Below are 22,853 nucleotides of genomic sequence, written 5' to 3'. Positions count from 1 at the left end.
CATACCTTTTCAAAGTCTTGAACTTCAGCTATTCCAACATCTAATTACATGTGAAAAGATAAAAACTTACATTTTTATCCACAATTTAAAAAGACAAGGTCATTCTGCAGAAGTTTCTAGCTAAACATGTGTACCATCTGCACCTTCATCGTCCCGGGAGAAGGGGATCCTTCTGTACCTGCAACCCTTTCTAAGGAAGATCATAGTACATATAGCCTATATTTGAGAATTATAGAGGGCCATTATGTAATCCCAAATGCAAACTCTTCCAAGCAAAATGATTACAGTTACCGAGATTATAGGCCTATGCTATCCGTGGAGCCATTTCAAAAATTATAGTAATTTATCTTATCAACAGTCTTATTTAATCTGATAACACATGATACCTAACATGTAGGGAAACCTACATTTTACTTCTTTACAAGAATCTTCATATGGACATCAAGTCTTCATAGACATGTCCTTAAAAACTGGACACTTACAAAGTCGTATTTCTTTCATAGTTTTATTTTTCAAACAAAACCAGGGGAAAACTGTAAAGGATAAAAAAGTTCATTTTAACTGTTTCAAGAAAATAGTTGTTAAAAATTCTTCAGTTAAATAGAAAGCACTTACCAGCACATAAATTTTCAGAGTCTCCTAAATATAATATATAGCAGGGCTATATGTTAGAAATCTTATCAGATAATATCTAAATGAAGTGTTTTCATGAAGTGCTGTGAATTATGTTATCCCAGATGGTAAAGATCACTTTTCCTACTGATAAGCAGAAATGTAATGATACCAAGTTAAAAATACATGTCATGATTTTGACAGAGTGTTTTAATTGATTGATTCCAGTTTGTTATGACCTAAACTCTCCAAAATGTGTAGCAGCTATCCTTCTAGAAGGAAAAAGGAAGTTAAAGGTAGTGACTATGAAATTACATATATGAGCATATTTTTAAAATGGGAATAAAACTGTCTTTCAATGAAGCAGAATAATTTGATAGTGACACTCCATCCTCGAAAACTGCAAGATGCAATTTTACACTGCTTTGAGTACAAGTATCTTTTGAGCTGTCATGCAGAAATGGTTTCTCTACTTGAAAATGGGGTTTTCCTTTCATCATTCAGGGATGTGCGCCTGTCACTCTCCATTGCCGTCGATACGGGGAGTCGTGATTGTACTCGGAGCTGGAGACACTGCTTTTGACTGTGCAACATCCGCTTTATGTTGTGGAGCCCGCCGCGTGTTCATCGTCTTCAGAAAAGGCTTTGTTAATATAAGAGCTGTCCCCGAGGAGGTAAAATGGAACCATCAGAAAATATGGAGTTGTAATGTAACAGATTTTAGGAGACGAAACTGTTAATGTTCAGTCTCCTAGTTAAATTATTAGAATGTTCTTGAAATTGTGAAATGCAAATTAAAAAGATCTGGGCTACCCATAGGTTTTTTTTTTTTTTTCTAATTCAGACATTCAAAGTAAAAGAAAATTATTTTATAATACTGATTTGGATAAAATGAAAAATTCATCTTTGTCAGTACATAAGTGCTTCTTATTGTTAGTGTTAGTATCTTTTGAAATGTATAGTATGTAACTAGTAACAGTAGAATATGCTAAGTCTTCATTTCCTGAACAACAGGCACTCATCACAAAATGTAGGGATAGTTGGAGAATGTGGTAATTAGAGACCTTTGGAATTCTATATAAGCCAAGTTTATAAGCTCCATTCAAAGTTATATGTCTTGGTCATATGGTCAATTCATTATGCTGGGAAGCCAATAGAACAAAGAGATTGCCATTTATTATTTTTTAAGAGCTCTGTTGTAAGCATTATTTAGAATTAATAATTGGTTAACTTACTAAAAATGACAGATTTAAAATGATTTCATCCTTACAAGTGACTGGTGACTAATCTTGGTTGAGGCATCAGCTGGGTACATTTACCATGGACTTCTCAAATTTTAATGCTATTAGGTAAAGATAATGCCTTTTAAAGGATATTAGTTCTGAGAACAAAAACAAAACATATTTGTAGGAATATAAATTACTCATTTTATCCAGATCAGTATGATGAATGTAATTTGCTTTAGAATGCCTTACTATATTTGGAGTCTCTATACCAGGTAAGAATTATAAGTGTAGTCAATAGGTGATTTGTCACATGTAGATTAACCACAATCCAGATTAATCTCACTAAGATATCAGAGTCCCCACTGCTTCATGGCTGGGTTTCAGACGTCAACTTTATTCTCTGGGCTTTCTTTTATCATTTTACCCATTCAAGCTTTTTTTCCAAAATCCGAGGTAGAGATGGTCTTATAATCTTGGGAGTTTTTTGTTTTGTTTTGTTTTTTTCTGGAGCACTATCTACAGCGTCAATTAATACAATTCCATTATGTTACAAATAAAAAGAAAACAGCCATACTGGAACAGCGATAGTGGGATGAAGCGACTTGCCTAAGATAAAAGAGGATGGGAGCTAATTTTATTCATCTTTGTGTCTCCATGCATAGCACAGAACCTCCACAAAGTACTTGGCACATATGCTTTGAACTAAATATTTTAAATATTTTTCTTCTGATTCCAATGTCAAATAAGTTTTCATTAGAAAGGCTGCACCCTTAGAGTTGGAAGGGAAGATGACCCTGGACAGAAAGGCCAGTGTACTTTATACTTTATCTTATAGTCATCTTCCATTAACAAAGGTAACTAGAAATGAGTGGTGGCTGTTTCTTCCACCTTCAGTAGAATGTACACAAAAAATGAGACCGGGTAATTACTTGAGAGGGTAGAAGTAGAAATAATTTATCTATTTAATCAATCAATCGACCTACATTTATTGAACATCCATTTGTGTACCAGGCATTGTTCTAGGCAATTTTAATACAATTGTAATACAGCTTGTACCTAGTGACAGAAGACACTTGATAAGCAAACAAATTAACTGTCACATAAATAGTATTTTGAAAGGTGATTAGTGCTATGGAGAAAAGTTAATATAGAAGTATAAGGAGTGTGTATTTGGGGAGAGGCTACAGTGGAAGAGGTGGCAGGATTTGCCATTTTAAATAGGGTAGTCCAGGAAGGCCTCTCTAAAAAGATGACTTTACTTTAGGGCATAGAAATGAAGACTGAGGGAATGTAGACATCTGGTAACAAAACATTCCAGGGAAGGCAAAGGCATCCACCTTTGATTGAAAAAGGCCCTTAAACTTCTGAGAATATAAATAAATAAATACATACATACATACATACATACATACATACATACATACATAAGGTAAGTCAGTATGACTGGAACAGAGTAAGGGAGGACATTATGTGGTACACTGGGTGAGGTCTTATAGGCATTCATAAGGCCTTTAGTTTGTATTTTGTGTGAAAGAGGAAACCATTGGACTGCTTTGAGCAGAGAAGCACCAAGATCTGAGTTAAATTTCAGGGCCACCTGGGTGGCTCAGTTGGTTAAGCATCTGACTTCAACTCAGGTCATGACCTCACCGTTCATGAGTTTGAGCCCCGCGTTGGTCTCCATGCTGACAGCTCAGAGCCTGGAACTGCTTTGGATTCTGTGTCTCCTTCTCTCTCTGCCCCTACCTGCTTGCATTCTGTCTTTCTCTCTCTCAAAAATAAATATTTAAAAATCAATCAATTAATAAATAAATAAATTTTAAAAGGACCGCCCTGTTGAAAATTGATTAACGATGTTCGGGTCAGTAGCACGGAGGCTGTTAGAGGCTAATTGAAAGAGTAGGCTATTAGTCAATGGGACCACATTTGGGGACAGAAAGGATGAGTCAAGGCATAGTTTGGTTGTCAGGCCAGAGTTTACTGGGCTGAACCATGGTTTCCAAACTGTTGAAAAGCAATAGGTCTGTGGAATAACAGGTAACACTGCAGTACAGTACTGTAACTGCAGTACAGCTCAGTAGAACTCAAGTGGCTCTGGGTCCTAATTAAAACTATAAAAACAAATGTTTGGGTGTATATTATTGGCTTACAAGAAACCACATTTTTTATATGATCTAAGAACTTCTTCATGGGGCACCTGGGTGGCTCAGTTAGTTAAGCTTTTGACTTCGGCTCAGGTCACGATCTCACAGTTTGTGGGTTACAGCCCCGTGTCAGGATCTGTGCTGACAGCTCAGAGCCTGGAGCCTGCTTCAGATTCTGTGTCTCCCTCTCTCTCTGTTCCTCCTTGCCTGTGCTCTGTCTCTCAAAAATAAATTAAAAAACCCTAAAAACAAAACAAAAGAAAAACCTTCTTGACTATGAGCTCCATAAGAACAGGAGCCATGGTCAGCTCTCCTGGTTCCTTTGTTTCTTCCCCCTGCCTAGCACAATGGTGCCACATATAAAGTCTTCAACAAAGAATTGGGAAATTAGTATTTTCTGGGGGAAATTGGCATCCATGGCTCCTGGCATCAAAAGAGCTAGTACTTTCCAGGTTAGATTCCTGTTATAGTAATAGGCCTTTGAAGGTTCATTTGGTAATTTTAAGTGAAATTCCTCAACATGAGAGAAGGAATAATATGTAACATATTTTCAGAACATGCATAGATTTTAGGGTTGGGTTATTGGCCAGTGCTCATGCTTTTTTAGGATTGGGGGTTTTAGGATTTAGCATTTCCAGAGGTTCTGATATTAATCCCTCCTATCCATTACTTGGTTTTGTTATGTCAAAAGAGGGCCCTTGGCATGGCCAGTGCTAGCACTTATGAAACTGGAAAGTCAGGAGGAAGTTCAACACGCCAAGACAAGGTCCTCAGGGAATATGTTCTAGGAAAAAATATTAACCGACTAGAAAAATTTAATAGCATACCCAATTTCTTTGTATTTCTCCTCTTTCTCTTATGCTTTCTACCCCTAATGCACTCAATCTGCAACCACACTTGGATTCTTTAAAGTCAGCGAAGAATGAGAAAAATGGATATTTAGAGTTTCTCTCAAATATGAGTATCGTTTAATGGGTTTGGGCTCTTGGATGGAATTTGGGAATTACATGTATTTTTGTTGGTTAAGGTCCTCACCATTAAGCATGTCAGCATGCGTATATTCTAAGCTTCAGTCTAATTCTCAGATGGTCATAGAGGGAGGACAATATAGAGCAATAGTGCTCTCATCCTTTAGTGACAAATATGAATTATTATTATAAAGGCCAGTTACATTTAACATTACATTGTTAGTAACAAAGAACAGTGTGATTGGATCCAGAAATGTTTTAATCTCCTAAAGTGGGAGGCAACACCCAATAGATTCAGCAGTGATAGCCATATCCCAGTTTTCAAATGCAGATGTTCTCAAATTTCCGTATGCATCAGAATCACCTGGAGGGCTGGTCATACATAGCTTGCTGGGCCCTGGTTCCAGAGGTTCTGATTCCAGACGTCTGGGAGGGGCCTGAGAATTTGCATTTTTAACAAGTTTCTTGGTGATGCTGAGACTGCGATCCACTGCTCTCATGTATCATCCATGTAGTTTCCAGCTGTCTAATTAGAGCCATCGGCAGTGTGCTGTTTTGGGGCGCTTTCCATCTTAGTTAAGAAAGCATTAATGCTACAGAATATAGGTTTGATGAAACGAAGATATGGAGGCATCATCAGCATATTGATGGAATTCTGATTCCAAATGTCTTTCAGTCTCCCTTGTGGCCTCACACACATGCTAAATAGGATGCTACTGACAAACTAGCACTTCTTAGCTTTGCGTCCTTAGGGAAACCAGCCAATCACTCAGCACTATCCTCTAAGAAGATGAGGGAAAATCTGTTAATAATTCCCTCCAGTACTTTCTGCAAGCTTAAATAGGTGAGATTAAATTTCACAGGATAACAGAATCCCCCAAAATGCTGGTATTAAAAGCTGTTGACAGATCAGATAAAACTGCAAGAATGCTTTAGGCAGTTGGGAATCCCTAAAAGGAGGCATGAAGGTCAGGACTCAGCAGACCTGCTTGAGTAGATAAATTTAAAGGATAAGGTTCGGGAAGAACTTTGTAGTTCTTATTATCACTGAGAAGTATCACTTATTAATTATTACTGGTACAAAATTATTTTACTAGTACGATGCCACCCACCAATTTTAAGAATCTATTGTTCACATATTCAGTTTTTTAATATCAGGAAAACATGATAGATCTTTTAATTCTGTTATATTTAAAATGGGCTCTCCTCTATAGCACTGGCCAGTGCCTCTTGGCTTCCCCCCTATTCATTTGCTAAAATGTTAACTGATTTACCTTTGATATGCCTGTCTCCATATATTTTAGCTATTCTGGAGGTCAACTCTTTGGTAATTAATGCTACTTTATTATTTTTTTAATAATAAAAATAACAGTGGCAGATTACCTAGTCTGTTAGTCAAAATCTGTTACTGCAACTCTGAAATAATACATTTTCTTTTTTTTGAAATAAGACATTTTCATGTGAAAGAATGCACTTTTTAGTTGACTCCTGAATACTATACAGCATACCCCATAATAGATCCTTTATGTGGCATGATCTGTGAGCCTCTCCTCAGACATTTTGAATATCAGATGATGACGTTTATGCTACATCCATTGACACTTTCATTGTCTACATCTTGCTGACTACGCATTTTCCTAGAAATAACTAATGCTTTCTAGTTTTTATTTAATTTTAAGAAATATGAACCTGGGACTGTTTTTAGAAAATAACCTCTATAAGCTGACAAATTTAATTTTACTTACTAAGGTGATGCTTATAGCAACTCTTCAATATTTGGCACCTGCATGTCATTTGAGTTGGTGTTCTTCGTGGAAAGTAATCAGAGACCTGTTAGCATGATTGCTAATATGAAGATATCTGCAAACAAACAAATAAATAAACACACCCAATTAGCCCCAAAACACAATTAGTGGCAGCTAGGGGCTCCCTGGTACTAAGATATTAAGTATACCTTTAATACTTTAATGATGGCATGGGAATGACATTCTAAGGATCTGTGTGTGTTTACATTTTTGAAAAGCATGAAAATTTAGTGTCACGTGAGAAAGTAGAATGGAACAGTTGACAAGGAAGTGGCTAAAGGCTGGAGAACTTTGTTCTAGGTTACATATCCTAGTCTGAGAGTGCCCATCTGTAAAATTACTGTTGTAATTTATATGCTTCTTAAAGCTTTTTATATCCCCCAACTTCTGTATTTTGAACATTCAGACAAAGATGTCTGAATGATGTGGAATCTGGACAGGAAGGCTGTATCTCCTCATGAAATGACAGCAGCTCTATACTGAAAATTTTGGCCATCTCTATAAATATTATACTTGAAACAAGTTGCAATTAATGTATCCCCCGTTAGTTGGAAAAGTAAAATCTGCTACATTCAAGACATGGATATCAAAGAAGCCTGCAGGTGAAGTTGTCAGAATTCTACACTACATGTGAGAATTCAGATGGTGAGTGGGGAAAAAAAAAAAAAAAAAAAAGACTGTAAATAGGCCAGGAGACAACAGAAGCCTGTGCTCATCAAGATTACATACTTAAAAATCTTAACTATTTTCTTTCCTTTTTTTTTTCATTTTTTTAAATGTTTATTTTTGAGACACAGAGAGACAGAGCTTGAATCGGGGAGAGGCAGAAAGACAGGGAGACACAGAATCCAAAGCAGGCTCCAGGCTCTGAGCTGTCAGCACAGAGCCTGATGCAGGGCGTGAAATCCTCAACCAGAGGATTGATGCTCAACTGACCGAGCCACCCAGGCTCAGCTGAGCCCAAGCTTACTGAGCCCAAGCTCACCCAGCTGAGCCCAAGCTTAACTATTTTCAGTAATTCCAAGGGGAGGATGATGACTACATTATATCGACTAGGAATATCTGAGAGCTGAAAACTATATATCTTTTGAAAAGGTTTAACAATCATTTAGGATTGGTATGCATATATGTATGTATGTTATCAGATCACTCTTAAGCTTTATTACTTAGTAATGTGTTGTTACTCTATTAACTTTCATGTGAAAGTTAGAAGCCCTTCTCCCACTAATAATATTCCTCTCAATTTCCACTGTCTTCTTTTCTTGTCTTATCCATTGGAAATATTAAAAAGTAATTTGCATAATTTAAAAAATATGCATGTTGCTCAGGCACAAAATTCAAAACAGAAAAGTAAATGAGTAACATTCCTGAATTAATATAAAAGCAAATAGGGGCGCCTGAGTGACTCAGTTAGTTGAGCAACCAACTTTGGCTCAGGTCATGATCTCACGGTCTGTGAGTTCCACCCCAGCATTGAGCTCTGTGCTCACAGCTCAAAGCCTGGAGCCTGCTTTGGATTCTGTCTCTCTCTCTTTCTGCCCTTCCCCCGCTCACATTCTATGTCTCAAAAAATCAGCATTAAAATTTTAAAAAAATATATAAAAGCTAATAATTGTCATTTTTTAAAGTAATTTTTTTTTTCTTATAAAAAGGTGAACTCACTGGTGCCTGGGTGACTCACTAGGTTAAGTGTCCAATTCTTGATTTCAGCTCTGGTCATAATCTCAGTTTGTGAGATCAAACTCCACATCAGGCCTTTGCATACAGAGTCAAGCCTGCTTGGGATTCTCTCCCTCTTCTCTCTCTGCCCCTTCTCCCACTCATGCATGTGTACTCTTTCTCTCAAAATAAATAAACAAACATTTTTTTAAAAGGTGAACTCATCCTCCAAGATCTGCTCCAAATGTCATTTTTTTTCTTTGCAAGCTTCCTTAGTTTCTTCTTAATTAACCTCTTCTTCCTGTGAGATCTTACAACTCTTTATACTTCCTATATTACAGCCCTTGTCACATAGAATAGTTATTACTTTATACCCATCTCACAAATTAAAATGCAAGCTCCTTCAGATGGATTGGTTCATTCAATTTGTATCTGAGTCAAAGTATAGAACAATGCTTGATCCAAGGTGTCATATCAGGGAATTGTGATGAATAAATAAATACTTTCGTGGCATTGAAAATCTTATAGGAAGACTTTAAATGAAAATGAAATACTCAAAATATATAATTTATACATACATACATACACCTCAAAATTACTACTGATGGCTTTTAAAGAAGTATTTTACTTTTAAAGGTTTAAAATATCTCACATTACAGTATCAACCTAACATTAAAAGTAGATTGAAAAAAAAAGTTATTTGTTCCTGGTCTTCAGTCTTTTAAAAGATAGCTAAGAATTCAAAAAAAAAAAAAAAAAGGAAGAAATCATAACCAAGTAATATAAGAGGTAAAAATGAATAAAAATTTATGAAATCAGAGATGATTAGAAGATGAGAGAGGATCCTTGTTTGAACAGAATTTACATAAAGAGGGATTTCACAATTGAAGAGGATACTGCAAAAGCACCAAAGTTACGCAGAAGATAATTTTGTGAGATACTGTGACAGCAGCCAGACATGCTTGACTACAGCAAAAAGTAAGACGAGGAGTAATAAGAGCTAGTTAGAGTGAAGAAAATCTCGTCAGTCATGAATAGTATTTAAAAATACTCTCCTCTTGTAAGAAAGGATGTATTTTATGATCTCTGTGCAAAAGCATTAAAGACTCTAAATTATCCCATGCATTGCATTTCTGGCTTTTGCAGCTCAATAGTGTCACAATAAAATAGTTAAGGGGTAATTGTGTAGTATAACTCTCACATGGAAAAATGTTTCTCTCTGTTCAAGATTCTTCAATTTTAAAAGCTTAAAGTGAAAAAAACCCAAAAGACTGTAACATCATAGTAGGTACTAAAAGGAACCTCACCTTGTGGTTTCAGCAAACTATTCTTGCCAAAGAAAAGAATAATTGCAGAATTCTAAGAGTAGTAAGCCAATCAGAATTGTTCCACTTTCCACCACTGACTGTGAACCTATATAAACTAAAAAGTGCAAAATATGTTAAGAACTGTTTAGTAAGGGGTACCTGGGTGGCTCAGTCAGTTAAGCATCAAGTTCAGCTCAGGTCATGATCTCATGGTTTGTGAGTTTGAGCCCCACATCAGGTTCTGTGCTGATGGCGCAGAGCCTGGAGCCTGCATTGGTTTCTGTGTCTCCCTCTCTCTCTGCCCCTTCCCTGCTTGCTCACTCTCTCTCTCTCTCCTAAAAATGAATAAACATTAAAAAAAAACTGTTTAGTAAATTAAGGAAGATGAGATCAAGAAAGGGTAGACAGAATTTACTGCCTCTGTCTTTCTTCATGACCTCAGTAACCAAATTGACCAGAAGATTGGATTGTGAAATCAGACTCACACCAATGAGAGATAAAACCTGCATCAAACTTTCTTAACAAGTTCAAAGATCTAAATAAACAAAGAAGTGTGGGGTAAACAAGGAGAGCTTCAAGACCACCAAACACAATTTTCCAGGCCCCATCTTGGTACATCAAGATGTACTTCAACCCAGATTAATGTGGGGTCTCTAAACAAGATCAGTAGCTCCATCACTTACACAAAAGGATGCTGATTCGACTATAAAACATCTCCAGTTTATACTCAGTTACATAGTTTATATGACTCTTCACAGAGATCCATGCCCCAAAAATCCAGTTCCCAGGTTTTTGTGTTTGTTTTATTATAGCTATCCTAGATTAGCAGGTAGATCTTGCCAAAAGCATTCTACAGGTAAGGGCTCTCCCACTCGAGAATGCTGACCGATCCTTTGTTTCCCAGTAGCATGTTTACAGAGGCATTTAACCAGGTCTCTTTCCTTCTTTCTTTCTTGAAATAAGCTCCTTTACCTCCCTACATCTTTCCTCACCCAAGGGAGATAATCTATCATATACTACGATCTCCCCGTAGCTAATCCTTTTCCAGTAACTGCTTCCTACTCATTCTTCAAGATTAGTTCCTAGAGTACCTTTTCCAGGCTTCCCTTTCTTGTTGTGCACCACTGCTGTGCAGAATGCCATTTTATCTGCCATTACTGTACACTGTATTTATATGTGTTACCACACTGAATAGGATTGCTGATTTGTCTGCATCTGTGAGAGTCTTGAAAGCAGGGATTATTTTATTAGCTATAACACCTAGCACCATTTTTTCTTTCTTTTTTTTTTTTTTTTTTTACAAAATAGGTACTCAATAAATGTTTGGTAAATTTATGGATGAATGGAACTCTCATTGTGTGGTTATGAACATTTCTGGTGTATCCAATACTTGATCAGTGATGAAATAAAAGAATATTTTTTCAGGATTACCACTGACCAGAGCAGACTACCAAAAGCATTTTGATTTGAAATTCCTTCTCTAGGTCCTCACGTTCATATAGAATTGATAGCTTGTTAAATATCTAGCTATTCAAGGGTAATCTTTACAAAGAATATTATTTCTTCATAGTGTTTCTCAAACTTTATATATTAGAATATAATGTATGCTGGGTTTGAGTTCTCATTATAGTTTATAACCTATACTTACTTTGCCTATACGCAATCTAAAAATGAGTTGACATCATACTTTTAATTGTAGTAAATTAAGTTGTTTCATAATTTCCACAGTATGATACCTGTAATATTAATCAGACCAAATCATCACATTACATAAAGTTAATCATTCAAATGATCATCATTACTGCATGCTATAGCACTCTATTTTTATTTCACTCAGCATCAACCATGTATCCTCCCTGAATATGGAGGTAAAAATCAAAGCTAAGAAGGTTTTTCTTATTTTCCTAATGTCATGGGAAAAGAAAGTAACAGTTTGTTTTATTGAACCTCAAAAATGAAACCTTACAGGTGTTTCCTCCTTCATTCCCTTGGGTAATTATTGGTGGAGATAAGAACAAGAGAGGCTTATATGTTTGTTTGAGGTACCAATTATCCCTCATGAGAACAGGCACCATTGAACAAATAGATAAATACGTGTGCCATGAACAGAAGTTTTCATATACCAAAACTACCGAGTTGCTGATTATTAATGATCATTAACATTAGGTATTAAAAAGCACTAACACTGACATCTGTGAACTACTTAGCACAGAAGGCTGATTAATTTGGACAATAAAATATTAAGACCCACTGCATGAGTTTGGTCACTCTGGCCCCTCATTTTCTCATGGCAGTGTAACTGACAGCTGAGAAAGAACATCATTTACTTTTTATTTCAACCTCACAACATACGATGCTGTGGCCAGGTAGCATGTCTACTGTATGCCCAGTGTTATACTTGCTTCGGGATGGGTGTTTAGAGGCCACTGAGTCCATATACTACTAGTTGGTTGTCCGTTCTTTAACTTGAATGTCCTCCGGGTTTTCATAATAGTCATTCTTGGTAAACAAAACGTTATTAAAAGTCTACTATGTGCTAGCCATTTTGATGGGGCTGAAATTCACTTGATGTCCTTCCATGTGGCATATTGGCTAGAGTATATTCTGATTTGCCAGGCATCTGTTTGACATTCATCTGCTTGTATTCGTCATTTGTTAAATACTTTAATATCACTCCTTGACCCTGGGGATAGGAAGTTAAATAAAATATTCTTTCTGTGTTCAACGAGTTTTTTAAAGGATTTTACTTACTAGCAAATAAATTTATTTTAAATTCTATCTTAATTTTCCATTTTTAAATCTTGAGGTTATGTGTTCTGTGTCTCTACTATCCACTTTATGAAGTAATACTTCTTTGTTCTAAACTTAAACTTTCTCTGGATTCAAGGAGTTGCCATTAGTTCATTTACAATATTGAGTCCCTAAGTCCATCACTTGGTTTCTATATGTCATAATTTTATTGTACTTCCAAACTTACTTAGAATAGGAAGCTTGATTCTCTTCTTCCCACTGAGGGCAGCCTTTATCAGGCCAACTCCTTGACCATTAATTTGCCTTTGAGTAGATCCTTTCCTGTTCTAATTAACCTTGTTTTGAGATTGAACAACTAGAACCATCCAAAGCTCATTCTTTCAAATATGCCACGATTGCTGTCTTTGTAGATTAATGAATATCACCCAGGATTTTGTTCAGCCATATCAGGATTTTAACCAGGTTTTATTATTCCTCAGTATATGTTTGGTTTCTCTGAACCTCAGGTTTTCTTCTTAGCAAGGAAATAATGCTTCTTCTCACATAGGATTAGTTGTGAGTGCAGCAAACAGCAGAGTGCCTGAGGTTGGGTGCTAAGGCTGTAAATCATGATTGATACCCATTCATGTGTTATTGGCTTTTTGAGCCACAATAAGGAGAAAAACTTGGCTTGAAACTTAATACTTAAAAAATAATAATAACTGATATATGTGTCATAAACATATCTTCTGTGTGAAAATTAAAATGAGCCATATGTAAAGCACTTAAAAGAATATCTGCTCTATAAGTATTTATTTATTTATTATCTGGCTAGACAGATTTCTTAAATAGTGAAAGTAAATTCCTCTGTTGCCCAGAAATAATTCAAAGGATATATCACTTGACACATGACTTTACGTACTTTGAATTCTCATTTTCCTAATACTTCCCTGTTGACTGAGATAAATCTTATCATCTCAAAAAAATGTTACCATCTTAGCTTTTCTTTCCCCAATATCAGTACTTTCCAAATAAATACATATGTTAAAGTGATATCTTCCTATCTTTCCTTTAAAAGTTTTTCCATCTCTGGGGTGTCTGGGTGGCTCAATTGATTGGGTGTCCGACTTCAGCTTAGGTCATGATCTTGCAGTTCATGAGTTCAAGCATCGCGTTTGTCTCTGTGCTGACAGCTCAGAACCTGAAGCCTGCTTCAGATTCTGTCTCTCTCTCTCTGTCCTTCCCCCACTTGCACTGTCTCTCTCTCTCTCTCTCTCAAAAATAAATAAATGTTAAAAAAAATTTAATTAAACATAAAAGTTTTTCCATTTCTTGCATAAAATGAAAAATCTAGCTACTTAATAGCAAAATGGCAAGAAATGGTCTGATTTATGTCTGCTGCCCAGTAGTATACTCTTACACATTTTAGAGAATATAAAACGTCAAAGTTCAAAAGCAAAATTTCAGAGTAATCTTTTGTGGGGGCCAGTGTTAATACTCCTCAACTTTTGTGCACTGCTAGATATCTGTCACAAATACTGAATATTTAAATACCAGCTATCAACCCTAGTGCATATGGGAAATTATGATATGAGCTGAGGATATATTAAAATACAGTTTCCTTGTGATCATAACTGTATATAGCTTTTAATCCCTCAGAAGTCAAAACCATGGTAAGAATACTACTAAAGCATGTTCAAGCATTAAGTCATTGGTAGTCATTTTTTTTAATTTTGATTTGTTCGCAGTGTCCAATTTTGTTTTTTTATTTTAATTTTATTTATTTATTTTTAATTTATTTATTGTTTAATTTACATTCAAATTAGTAAACATATGGTACAACAATGATGTCAGAAGTAGATTCCTTAATGCCCCTTACCCATTTAGACTATCTCCCTTCCCACAACCCTTCCAGAAACCATCTCTTTGTTCTCTATATTTAAGAGACTTTTATGTTTTGTCTCCCTTCCTGTTTTTATATTATTTTTGCTTCCCTTCTCTCTTCCCTAGTTCATCTGTTTCATATCTTAAATGCTTCATATGAGTGAACTCATAGGTTTATCTTTTTCAGACTGACAAATTTTTCTTAACATAATACACTCCAGATCCATCCATGTAGTTGTAAACGATTTAATTCTTTTTGATTGTGAAGTAATACTCAATTGTGTGTGTGTGTGTGTATATATATATATATATACCACATCTTCTTTATCCATTCCTATCGATGGGCATTTGGGCTCTTTCCATACTTTGGCTATTGTCAATAGCACTGCTATAAACATTGGGGTGAATGTGCCCCTTCAAAACAGCATACTTGTTTCCCTTGGATGACTACCGGGTAGTGCAATTGCTGGGTTGTAGGGTAGTTCTACTTTTAATTTTTTGAGGAACCTCCATACTATTTTCCAGAGTGACTGCACTAGTTTGCATTGCCACCAGCAATGCCTAAGATATCCTCTTTCTCCACATCCTCGCCAACATCTGTGGTTGCCTGAGTTGCTAATGTTAGCCATGCTGACAAGTGTTAGGTGGTATCTCATTGTGGATTTGATTTGTATTTCCCCAATGATGAGTTATTTTGAGCATTTTTTCATGTGTCAGTTGGCAATCTGGATATCTTTTTTGGAGAAGTGTCTATTTGTTTCATGTCTTTTGCCCATTTCTTCACTGGATTATTTGTTTCTTGGGTGTTGAGTTTGATAAGTGCTTTATAGATTTTGGATACTAACCCTTTATCTGATATGTCGTTTGTGAATATCTTCTCCCATTCCACTGGTTGCCTTTTAGTTTTGCTGATTGTTTCCTTCACTATGCAGAAGGTTTTTATTTTGATGAGGTCCCAAATACTTCATGTTTGCTTTTGTTTCCCTTGCCTCTGGAGATGTCTTGAGTAAGAAGTTGCTGCAGCCAAGGTCAAAGAGGTTTTTACCTGCTTTTTCCTCTAGGATTTTGATGGCTTCTTGTCTCACAGTTAGGTCTTTATTCAATTTTGAGTTTATTTTTGTGTATGGTGTAAGAAAAGTGGTCCAGGTTCATTCTTCTGTGTGTCACTGTCCAGTTTTCCTAGCACCACTTGCTGAAGAGACTTTATTCCATTGGATATTCTTTCCTGCTTTGTCAAAAATTAGTTGGCCATACATTTGTGGGTCCATTTCTGGGATATCTATTCTGTTCCATTGATCTGCGTGTCTGTTCTTGTGCCAGTATCATAGTGTCTGGATGATTACAGCTTTGTAGTATAGCTTGAAGTCTGGGATTGTGATGCCTCCTGCTTAATTTTCTTTTTCAGGATTGCTTTGGCTATTCGGGGTCTTTTCTGGTTCCATACAAATGTTAGGATTATTTGTCCAACTCTGTGAAGATTGCTGGTGTTATTTTGATAAGGATTGCACTGAATGTGTAGATTGCTTTGGGTAGCATCAACATTTTAACAATATTTTTTCTTCCTATCCAGGAGCATGGAATCTTTTTCCATTTTTTGGTGTCTTCTTCAATTTCTTTCATAATCTTTCTATAGTTTTCAGTGTATAGATGTTTCACCTCTTTGGTTAGATTTATTCCTAGGTATTTTATGGGTTTTGGTGCAACTGTAAATGGGATCAATTCCTTGATTTTCTTTCTGTTGCTTCATTGTGGGTGTATACGAATGCAACCGATATCTGTGTGTTGATTTTATATCCTGCAACTTTGCTGAATTCATGAATTAGTTTTAGCAGTTTTTTGGTGGAATCTTTTGGGTTTTCCAAATAGAATATCATGTCATCTGCGAAGAGTGAAAGTTTGGCTTCCTCCTGGCCAATTTGGATGCCTTTTATTTCTTTGTGTTGTCTGATTGCAGAGGCTAAGACTTCCAATACTTGAATAACAGTGGCAAGAGTGGACATCCCTGTCGTGTTCCTGACCTTAGGGGGAAAGCTCTTAGTTTTTCCCCATTGAGGATGATATTAGCAGTGCATCTTTAATATATGGCTTTTATGATCTCGATGTACGATCCTTCTATCCCTACTTTCTTGAGGGTTTTTTTTTATCAAGGAAAGGATGCTGTGTTTTGTTAGATGCTTTCTCTGCATCTATTGAGAGAATCATATGGTTCTTGTCCTTTCTTTAATGATGTGAAGTATCACATTGATTGTTTTGCAGATATTGAACCAGTCCTGCATCCCAGATATAAATCCCACTTGGCCTTGGTGAATAATTCTTTTAATGTATTGTTGGATCTGGTTAGCTAGTATCTTGTTGAAGATTTTTGCATCCATGCCCATCAGGGAAATTGGATTATAGTTCTCCTTTTTAGTGGGGTCTTTGTCTGGTTTTGGAATCAAGGTAATTCTGGCTTCATAGAGAGAGTTTGGACGTTTTCCTTCCATTTCTATTTTTTGGAACAGCTTCAAGAGAATAGGTGTTAACTCTTCTTTAAATGTTTGATAGAATTCCCCTTGAAAGCCATCTGACCCTGAACTCTTGTTTTTTGGGAGATTTTTGATTACTAATTCTATTTCTTTATGGGTTATGGGTCTGTTTAAATTTTCTATTTCTTCCTGTTTCAGTTTTGGTAGTTTATATGTTTCTAGGAATTTGTCCATTTCTTCCAGATTGCCCATTTTATTGGCATATAATAGCTCATAATATTCTGTTATTATTGTTTGTGTATCTGCAGTGTTGGTTGTGATCTCTCCTCCTTCATTCTTGATTTTATTTATTTGGGTCCTTTCCTTTTTCTTTTTGATCAAACTGGCTACGGGTTTACCAAATTTGTTAATTCTTTCAAAGAACCAGCTCCTGTTTTCATTGATCTGTTCTGCTTTTTTGGTTTTAATAACATTGATTTCTGCTCTAATCTTTATTATTTCCTGTATTCTGGTGGTTTTGGGTTTTATTTGCTGTTCTTTTTCCAGCTCTTTGAGTTGTAAGGTCAGGTTGTGTGTCTGAGACGTTTCTTCCTTCTTTAGGAAGGCTTGGATTGCTATATAGTCCCCTCTTATAACCACTTTTGCTGCATCCCAAAGGTTTTAGGCTGTGGTGTTACCGTTTTCATTGCTTTCCATGTAATTTTTAATTTCCTCTTTAATTTCTTGGTTAGCCCATTCATTCTTTATTAGGGTGTTCTTTAGTCTCCAAGTATTTGTTATCTTTCCAAATTTTTTTCTTGTGGTTGACTTCCGAGTTTCATAGTGTCATGGTCTGAAAATATGCACAATATGATCTCGATCTTTTTGTACTTGTTGAGGGCTGATTTGTGTCCTAGTATGTGATCCATTCTATAGTTGTTCCATGTGCACTCGAGAAGAATGTGTATTCTGCTGCTTTAGCATGAAATGTTCTGATGTGTCTGTTAAGTCCATCTGGTCCAGTGTGTCATTCAAAGCCATTGTTTCCTTGTTGATTTTCTATTTAGATGATCTGTCCATTGCTGCAAGTGGGGTGTTGAAGTCCCCTACTATTATGGTATTATTATCAATGAGTTTATTTAAGTCTGTGGTTAATTGATTTATATATTTGGGTGCTCTCACATTTGAAACATAAATGTTTATAATTGTTAGGTCTTCTTGGTAGATAGACCCCTTAATTATGATATAATGCCCTTCTTCAGCTCTTGTTACAGTCTTTATTTTAAAATCTAGATTGTCTGATATAAGTATGGCTACTCCGGCTTCTTTTGGCAACCATTAGCATGATAGATGGTTCTCCATCCCCTTATTTTCAATCCGAAGGTGACTTTAGGTCTAAAATGGGTCTCTTGTAAACAGCATATAGATGGATCTTGTTTTCTAATCCATTCTGTTACCCTATGTCTTTTGATTGGAGCTTTTAGACCATTGATGTTTAGAGTGAGTACTGAAAGATATGAGTTTATTGCCATAGTAATAGTTGGAGTTTCTGGTAGTGTTCTCTGGTCCTTTCTAGTCTTTGTTGCTTTTGGTCTTTTTTTTTTCATCTTTTCTCCCCTCAGAGAGTCCCCCTTAAAATTTCTTGCAGGGCTGGTTTAGTGGTCACAAACTCCTTTAATTTTTGTTTGTCTGGGAAACTTTTTATCTCACCTGTTTTGAATGAGAACCTTGGTGGATAAAGAATTCTTGGCGGCATATTTTTCCAATTCAGCACATTGAATATATCCTGCCACTCCTTTCTGGCCTGCCACGTTTCTGTGGATAGGTCTGCTGTGAACCTGATCTGTTTTCTTTTGTATGTTAAGACTTTTTTTTCCCTTGTTGCTTTCATGATTCTTTCCTTGCCTGAGAATTTTGTGAATTTCACTATGATATGCCCAGTTTAATGGTTGGTTTTTGTTGAATCTAATGAGTGTCCTCTGTGCTTCCTGGATTTTGATGTCTGTGTCTTTCCCCAGGTTAGGAAAATTTTCCACTATGATTTGCTCACATAAATTTTCTACCTCTTTTTCTCTCTTCACCTTCTCGGACACCTGTGATTCTGATGTTATTCCTTTTTAATGAGTCACTGAGTTCTATAATTTTTATTTCTTGCTCTTTTGCCTTAGTCCCCTGTTTTCTTCTGCTTCATTTTCTCCATAAGTTTGTCCTCTGTGTTGCTGATTCGCTGCTCTGACTCATCCATCCTTGCCGCCATGGCATCCATTTGAGATTGTAGCTCAGTTTTAGCATTTTTTATTTCATCCTGACTAGCTTTTACTTCTCAGAAGGGGATTCTAATCTATTTTCAACCCCAACTAGTATTATTATCATTATTGTAAATTCTGGTTCAGACATCTTGCTTGTATCTGTGTTGATTAAGTCCCTGGCTGTCAATTCTTCCTGTTCTTTCTTTTGGGGTGAATTCCTTTGTTTCATCATTTTGTAGGAAGAAAAGGAATTAATAAAGAAAAAAATTAAAATTAAAAAATTAAAAGCAACACAAGGAAATAAAATAAAGGATGCTAGATCCTAGGTGTGTTTTGCTCTGGTTGTTGAAAGAAGCTTGATAGATTAGATAAAAAATGGAAAGATAAGAAAAGAAAAAATGAGAAAAAAAATTAAAAAAGGAAGACTTTTGAAAATAGGAAAAAATTAATACAGTAAAATATAATAAAATGAAATGATGAAAGTAAAATAGAATTTTAAAAATTTACAAAAATGTAAAACATAGATTAGAAAAAAAATAAAGAAAAATATTTTAAATAAAAGTGGAAAATAAGTTTTTTTCTTTTTCTGTATTCAAAAATAGGAAAAGAAAAATTAAAAAGAATTTAATGAAATGACCAACAGACAGAATGAAGTCCGATTGAAAGTACATCTGTTTTCCCATAGAAGTCAAGCTATAAAGCACTTTATAGTCCATATACTAAGCAGGTGGAGAGACTTGTGTTTTTCTAGAGTCCTTGACAAACCCTAGTCAAATTGGGCAGGGCTTAGTGTAACACCTTCCTTCTCCACTGGATGGTGCTGCTTAGCTTACCTGGATGGATTGCTGTGGCATGTGTAGGTGTGTATGCGCATGTGTGGGAGGGGTGACCAGCTACCCAGTCTCTAGTATCAGAACTCTGTGCTCTCCATGTCTGGCAATCAAGCACCCCTCCTTTGTCTCCAGCTTCCATCCACTCCCTGCTTCTACACTGTCTGTGACCAAGCTGTCAGGCTGCCAGGTGGCACCTCCATCCTGAGTTTTATCTCAGATGTGGTTCTGTTTCCCAACCCCTCACTTCTGAGGAACTGCAGCTTTGACCTGCTTAGATCTTCTGGGGGTGGGTCTTGCTGAGCAATGGCTGGGTGCCAACCCACTCCCAGGAATGTTCTCAAGACCGTGCTGCTGCCAATGACCAGAGACTGTGGCTGGGTGGCAGCCCACCCCAGAAAAAGTTCACACAATCTTGTAGCACTAGTGCTTCAGGGTTTATGGAAAATCACAACACACACCTAGTGCCAGGCTTCCCACTTAAGGTCCTTGTTCCAACACCAGTGAATGTGGTTGTTCTCTGGGGTCCTCTGGGACCTTTGCCTGTGGGCAGGCTGCACAGTCTCTACCAAATGTCCTCTCAGAAGGGGAACTGCCTCTCCCTGTGTGCCCCAAGGACCCTTGGAGCTTGCTCTCTGCTCCTTGGTATTCACCCTTCCCACCAGAGCTTTGCCAGATATCGAACTGTGGAGTTTCAGACTCTGCATTCCCCTTGTTTATAGAGTCTTAATGGAATTTAACCATCTCTTTTCTCCTTTCTCCCTTTTTTTTTCAGTCCCTGCAACTGTTCCCACTTTTCCACTTTCTCTGTAGCTGCTTTTGGTGGGGGGTTGCTTTTCCCATACTCTCCCTCCATCTCCTTCCTCTCTTTGCAAGCAAAAACAGCTCTCTACCCTCCATGACTCCTCTCTCCCCAAGTTCACCTCTCCATGCTGCATACCTGCTGAGTTCTGTGGTTCAGTTTGTCAGATTGTTGTGTTAATTCTCAAATCAGTTTTTTAGGTGTGCAGGATGCTTTCGTGTTGATCTGGCTCTATTTCAGGGACAAGAGATGCAAAAAAACCTTCCATGCTATTCCACCATCTTAGCCCCTCCAAATATAGAGGAATTTCTTTAAACAGAAAATAAATAATCCCAATTTTGTTTTTAAATTTGATGCCAAATTTTCCAAAAATTATATGAGATTATCTACAGAGAATAATAGATACTATCTAAGTATTAAGAGACATAAAAAGTAGAGTGGGACAAAATAGATCCTAAATCAGTCTGAGACATCTCACAATACGTGCAGCATAGTTCAGGATTTTATTTCTGCCCTTTGCAGAAAAAAGTACTATTTTAAATATGTATCATGTATTGATTTATTGAAACCATAAACACTTGTCATTGTTATTCAATCAAGTTTGGAATTATCATTAAAATTTAGCATCACTTGGCAGTTTTGAAGCACAATAAACTGGTTTATATTGATGAGTTATAAGGTGCTACATAATGTAAGTGTGACAAAAGTGACACAGGAAACCTATCTTCTTTATGGAGCCAGATTTGTTTTGTAATTACAACTATTCAAGGAATACTTTGCCTTCTAGAAATCATACATTTTATTTTGTTGAAAATTAAAACAGAGTCTAAAATTCTTTGCCTTTTTCTTTCCCGTTTTTTTTTTTTTTTTTTTTTTTTTTTTTTTTTTTTTTTTTTTACCTTTGCTCTTGGGTCACCTTTCTATTGCATTCATAATCCTATTGCTAAGTGGTATTCAATAGTTTGAAGAATGATTTTCAGGGGAAAAGTGAATTCAGAAAATTTACTACAAGTGCACCTGGGTGGCTGAGTGCGTAAAGCATCCAACTTTGACTTAGGTCATGATCTCATGGTCCATGAGTTCAATCCTCACTTTGGGCTCTTTGCTGACAGCTAGGAGCCTGAAGCCTTCTTTGCATTCTGTGTCTCCTTCTCTCTCTGCCCCTCCCCAGCTTGTATTTAGTCTCTGTCTCTCTTTCAAAAATAAGTAAATATTAAAAAAAAATACAAAAAATTGAAACTACAAATAAATAGTATTTACTTGCACTTTCTATATGTTAAGTTTTGTTTTAGGTGTTTTACATTTCTAAATTGCTTTAAATAACACCACATACTAACTAATTAGGTTTTATTTCCATTTTACATATATGAAGGCTGAAGATCAGAGAGATTTATTTAGTGACTATCCCAAGTAAGCATTAGAAGCCGGTTTCAAACCTGATTAAATTCCACTTACTCCTAATTCTCCTGTCTAAACAGTGCACAGTTTAAGATCCATTGTTTTGATACTTACTACCCACAATATACCTAATATCTAGTATTTTTCATATTGGTAATCTCTTAATTTATAAAGAAAAGGGAAATATTTTACAGTAATAATTTATGTGGTCCAATTTCTAAGGCTTTAAAGCCAATATTCAAAGCATAAATAAGACATAGGCTGAATAGCTTTGTGCCAATATACAGGAATGACCAGTGTTTCTCAATTTTGTTTTTGTTTTTTTAAGTTATCCCTTTAGTGAGTCTTCGTAAACTTTTATTCCTAATTAACCCTACCCAATACACACACAAACACACTGTAAATTTAATAATATAGATATCCTGTATATTTGTTTATATATTATTGCTTTTATGGGGGGGAGTTATCACAAATTCAATTTTGACATCTAAGATTTTTTTCATTCTTCAAGAATTAATTTTTGCTCCCTTATGGATGATATTACTCTCAAAAAGAATGCATGGTATAGACCAATTAAGTTCAGACCCAGTCAGATATAATCTGATAAGACCATGGTTCACAAATTGTCATTTCTAGACCAGCAGCATAGCATCGCTTAGGACTTTGTTAGAAATGCAGATCCTCAGGCCTCATCTAATCCTATAGAGCTAAAAGTTCTGAGGGTGGGTCCATGCAATTAGTTTTAACAAGCCCCCCAGCTTGCCAAAGTTCTGGAACCACTGATGCATGCCAAAG

General features: G+C 36.2%; 1 protein-coding gene and 1 long non-coding RNA gene across 6 annotated transcripts in view; one reads left to right on the top strand and one right to left on the bottom strand.

The window, feature by feature from the left end:
* DPYD (dihydropyrimidine dehydrogenase) overlaps positions 1 to 22,853 on the top strand; it is an 869,175-nt gene that overhangs the window by 396,066 nt on the left and 450,256 nt on the right. For all 4 annotated transcript variants that reach the window (XM_045036245.1, XM_011284844.4, XM_045036247.1 and 1 more), the window contains one exon: positions 1,117 to 1,286. In XM_045036245.1, the coding sequence (XP_044892180.1) occupies positions 1,117 to 1,286 (170 nt within the window). The remainder of the gene's footprint in view (positions 1 to 1,116; positions 1,287 to 22,853) is intronic.
* Positions 6,669 to 22,853, bottom strand: part of LOC102902108 — a 47,407-nt gene continuing 31,222 nt past the window's right edge. Inside the window, exons 6-7 of one of the 2 annotated variants that reach the window (XR_006584577.1) lie at positions 9,722 to 9,836; positions 6,669 to 6,810 (exon numbers count right to left, since the gene is read on the bottom strand). This is a non-coding gene — a long non-coding RNA (uncharacterized LOC102902108). The remainder of the gene's footprint in view (positions 6,811 to 9,721; positions 9,837 to 22,853) is intronic. The other variant, XR_002161104.3, reaches the window with a different exon arrangement.

This window comes from Felis catus, chromosome C1 (genome assembly GCF_018350175.1).
Source record: "Felis catus isolate Fca126 chromosome C1, F.catus_Fca126_mat1.0, whole genome shotgun sequence".
Lineage (NCBI taxonomy): Eukaryota > Metazoa > Chordata > Mammalia > Carnivora > Felidae > Felis > Felis catus.
Note: the sequence above shows the minus strand (reverse complement) of the source record. Positions and strands in the feature narration are given on the sequence as shown.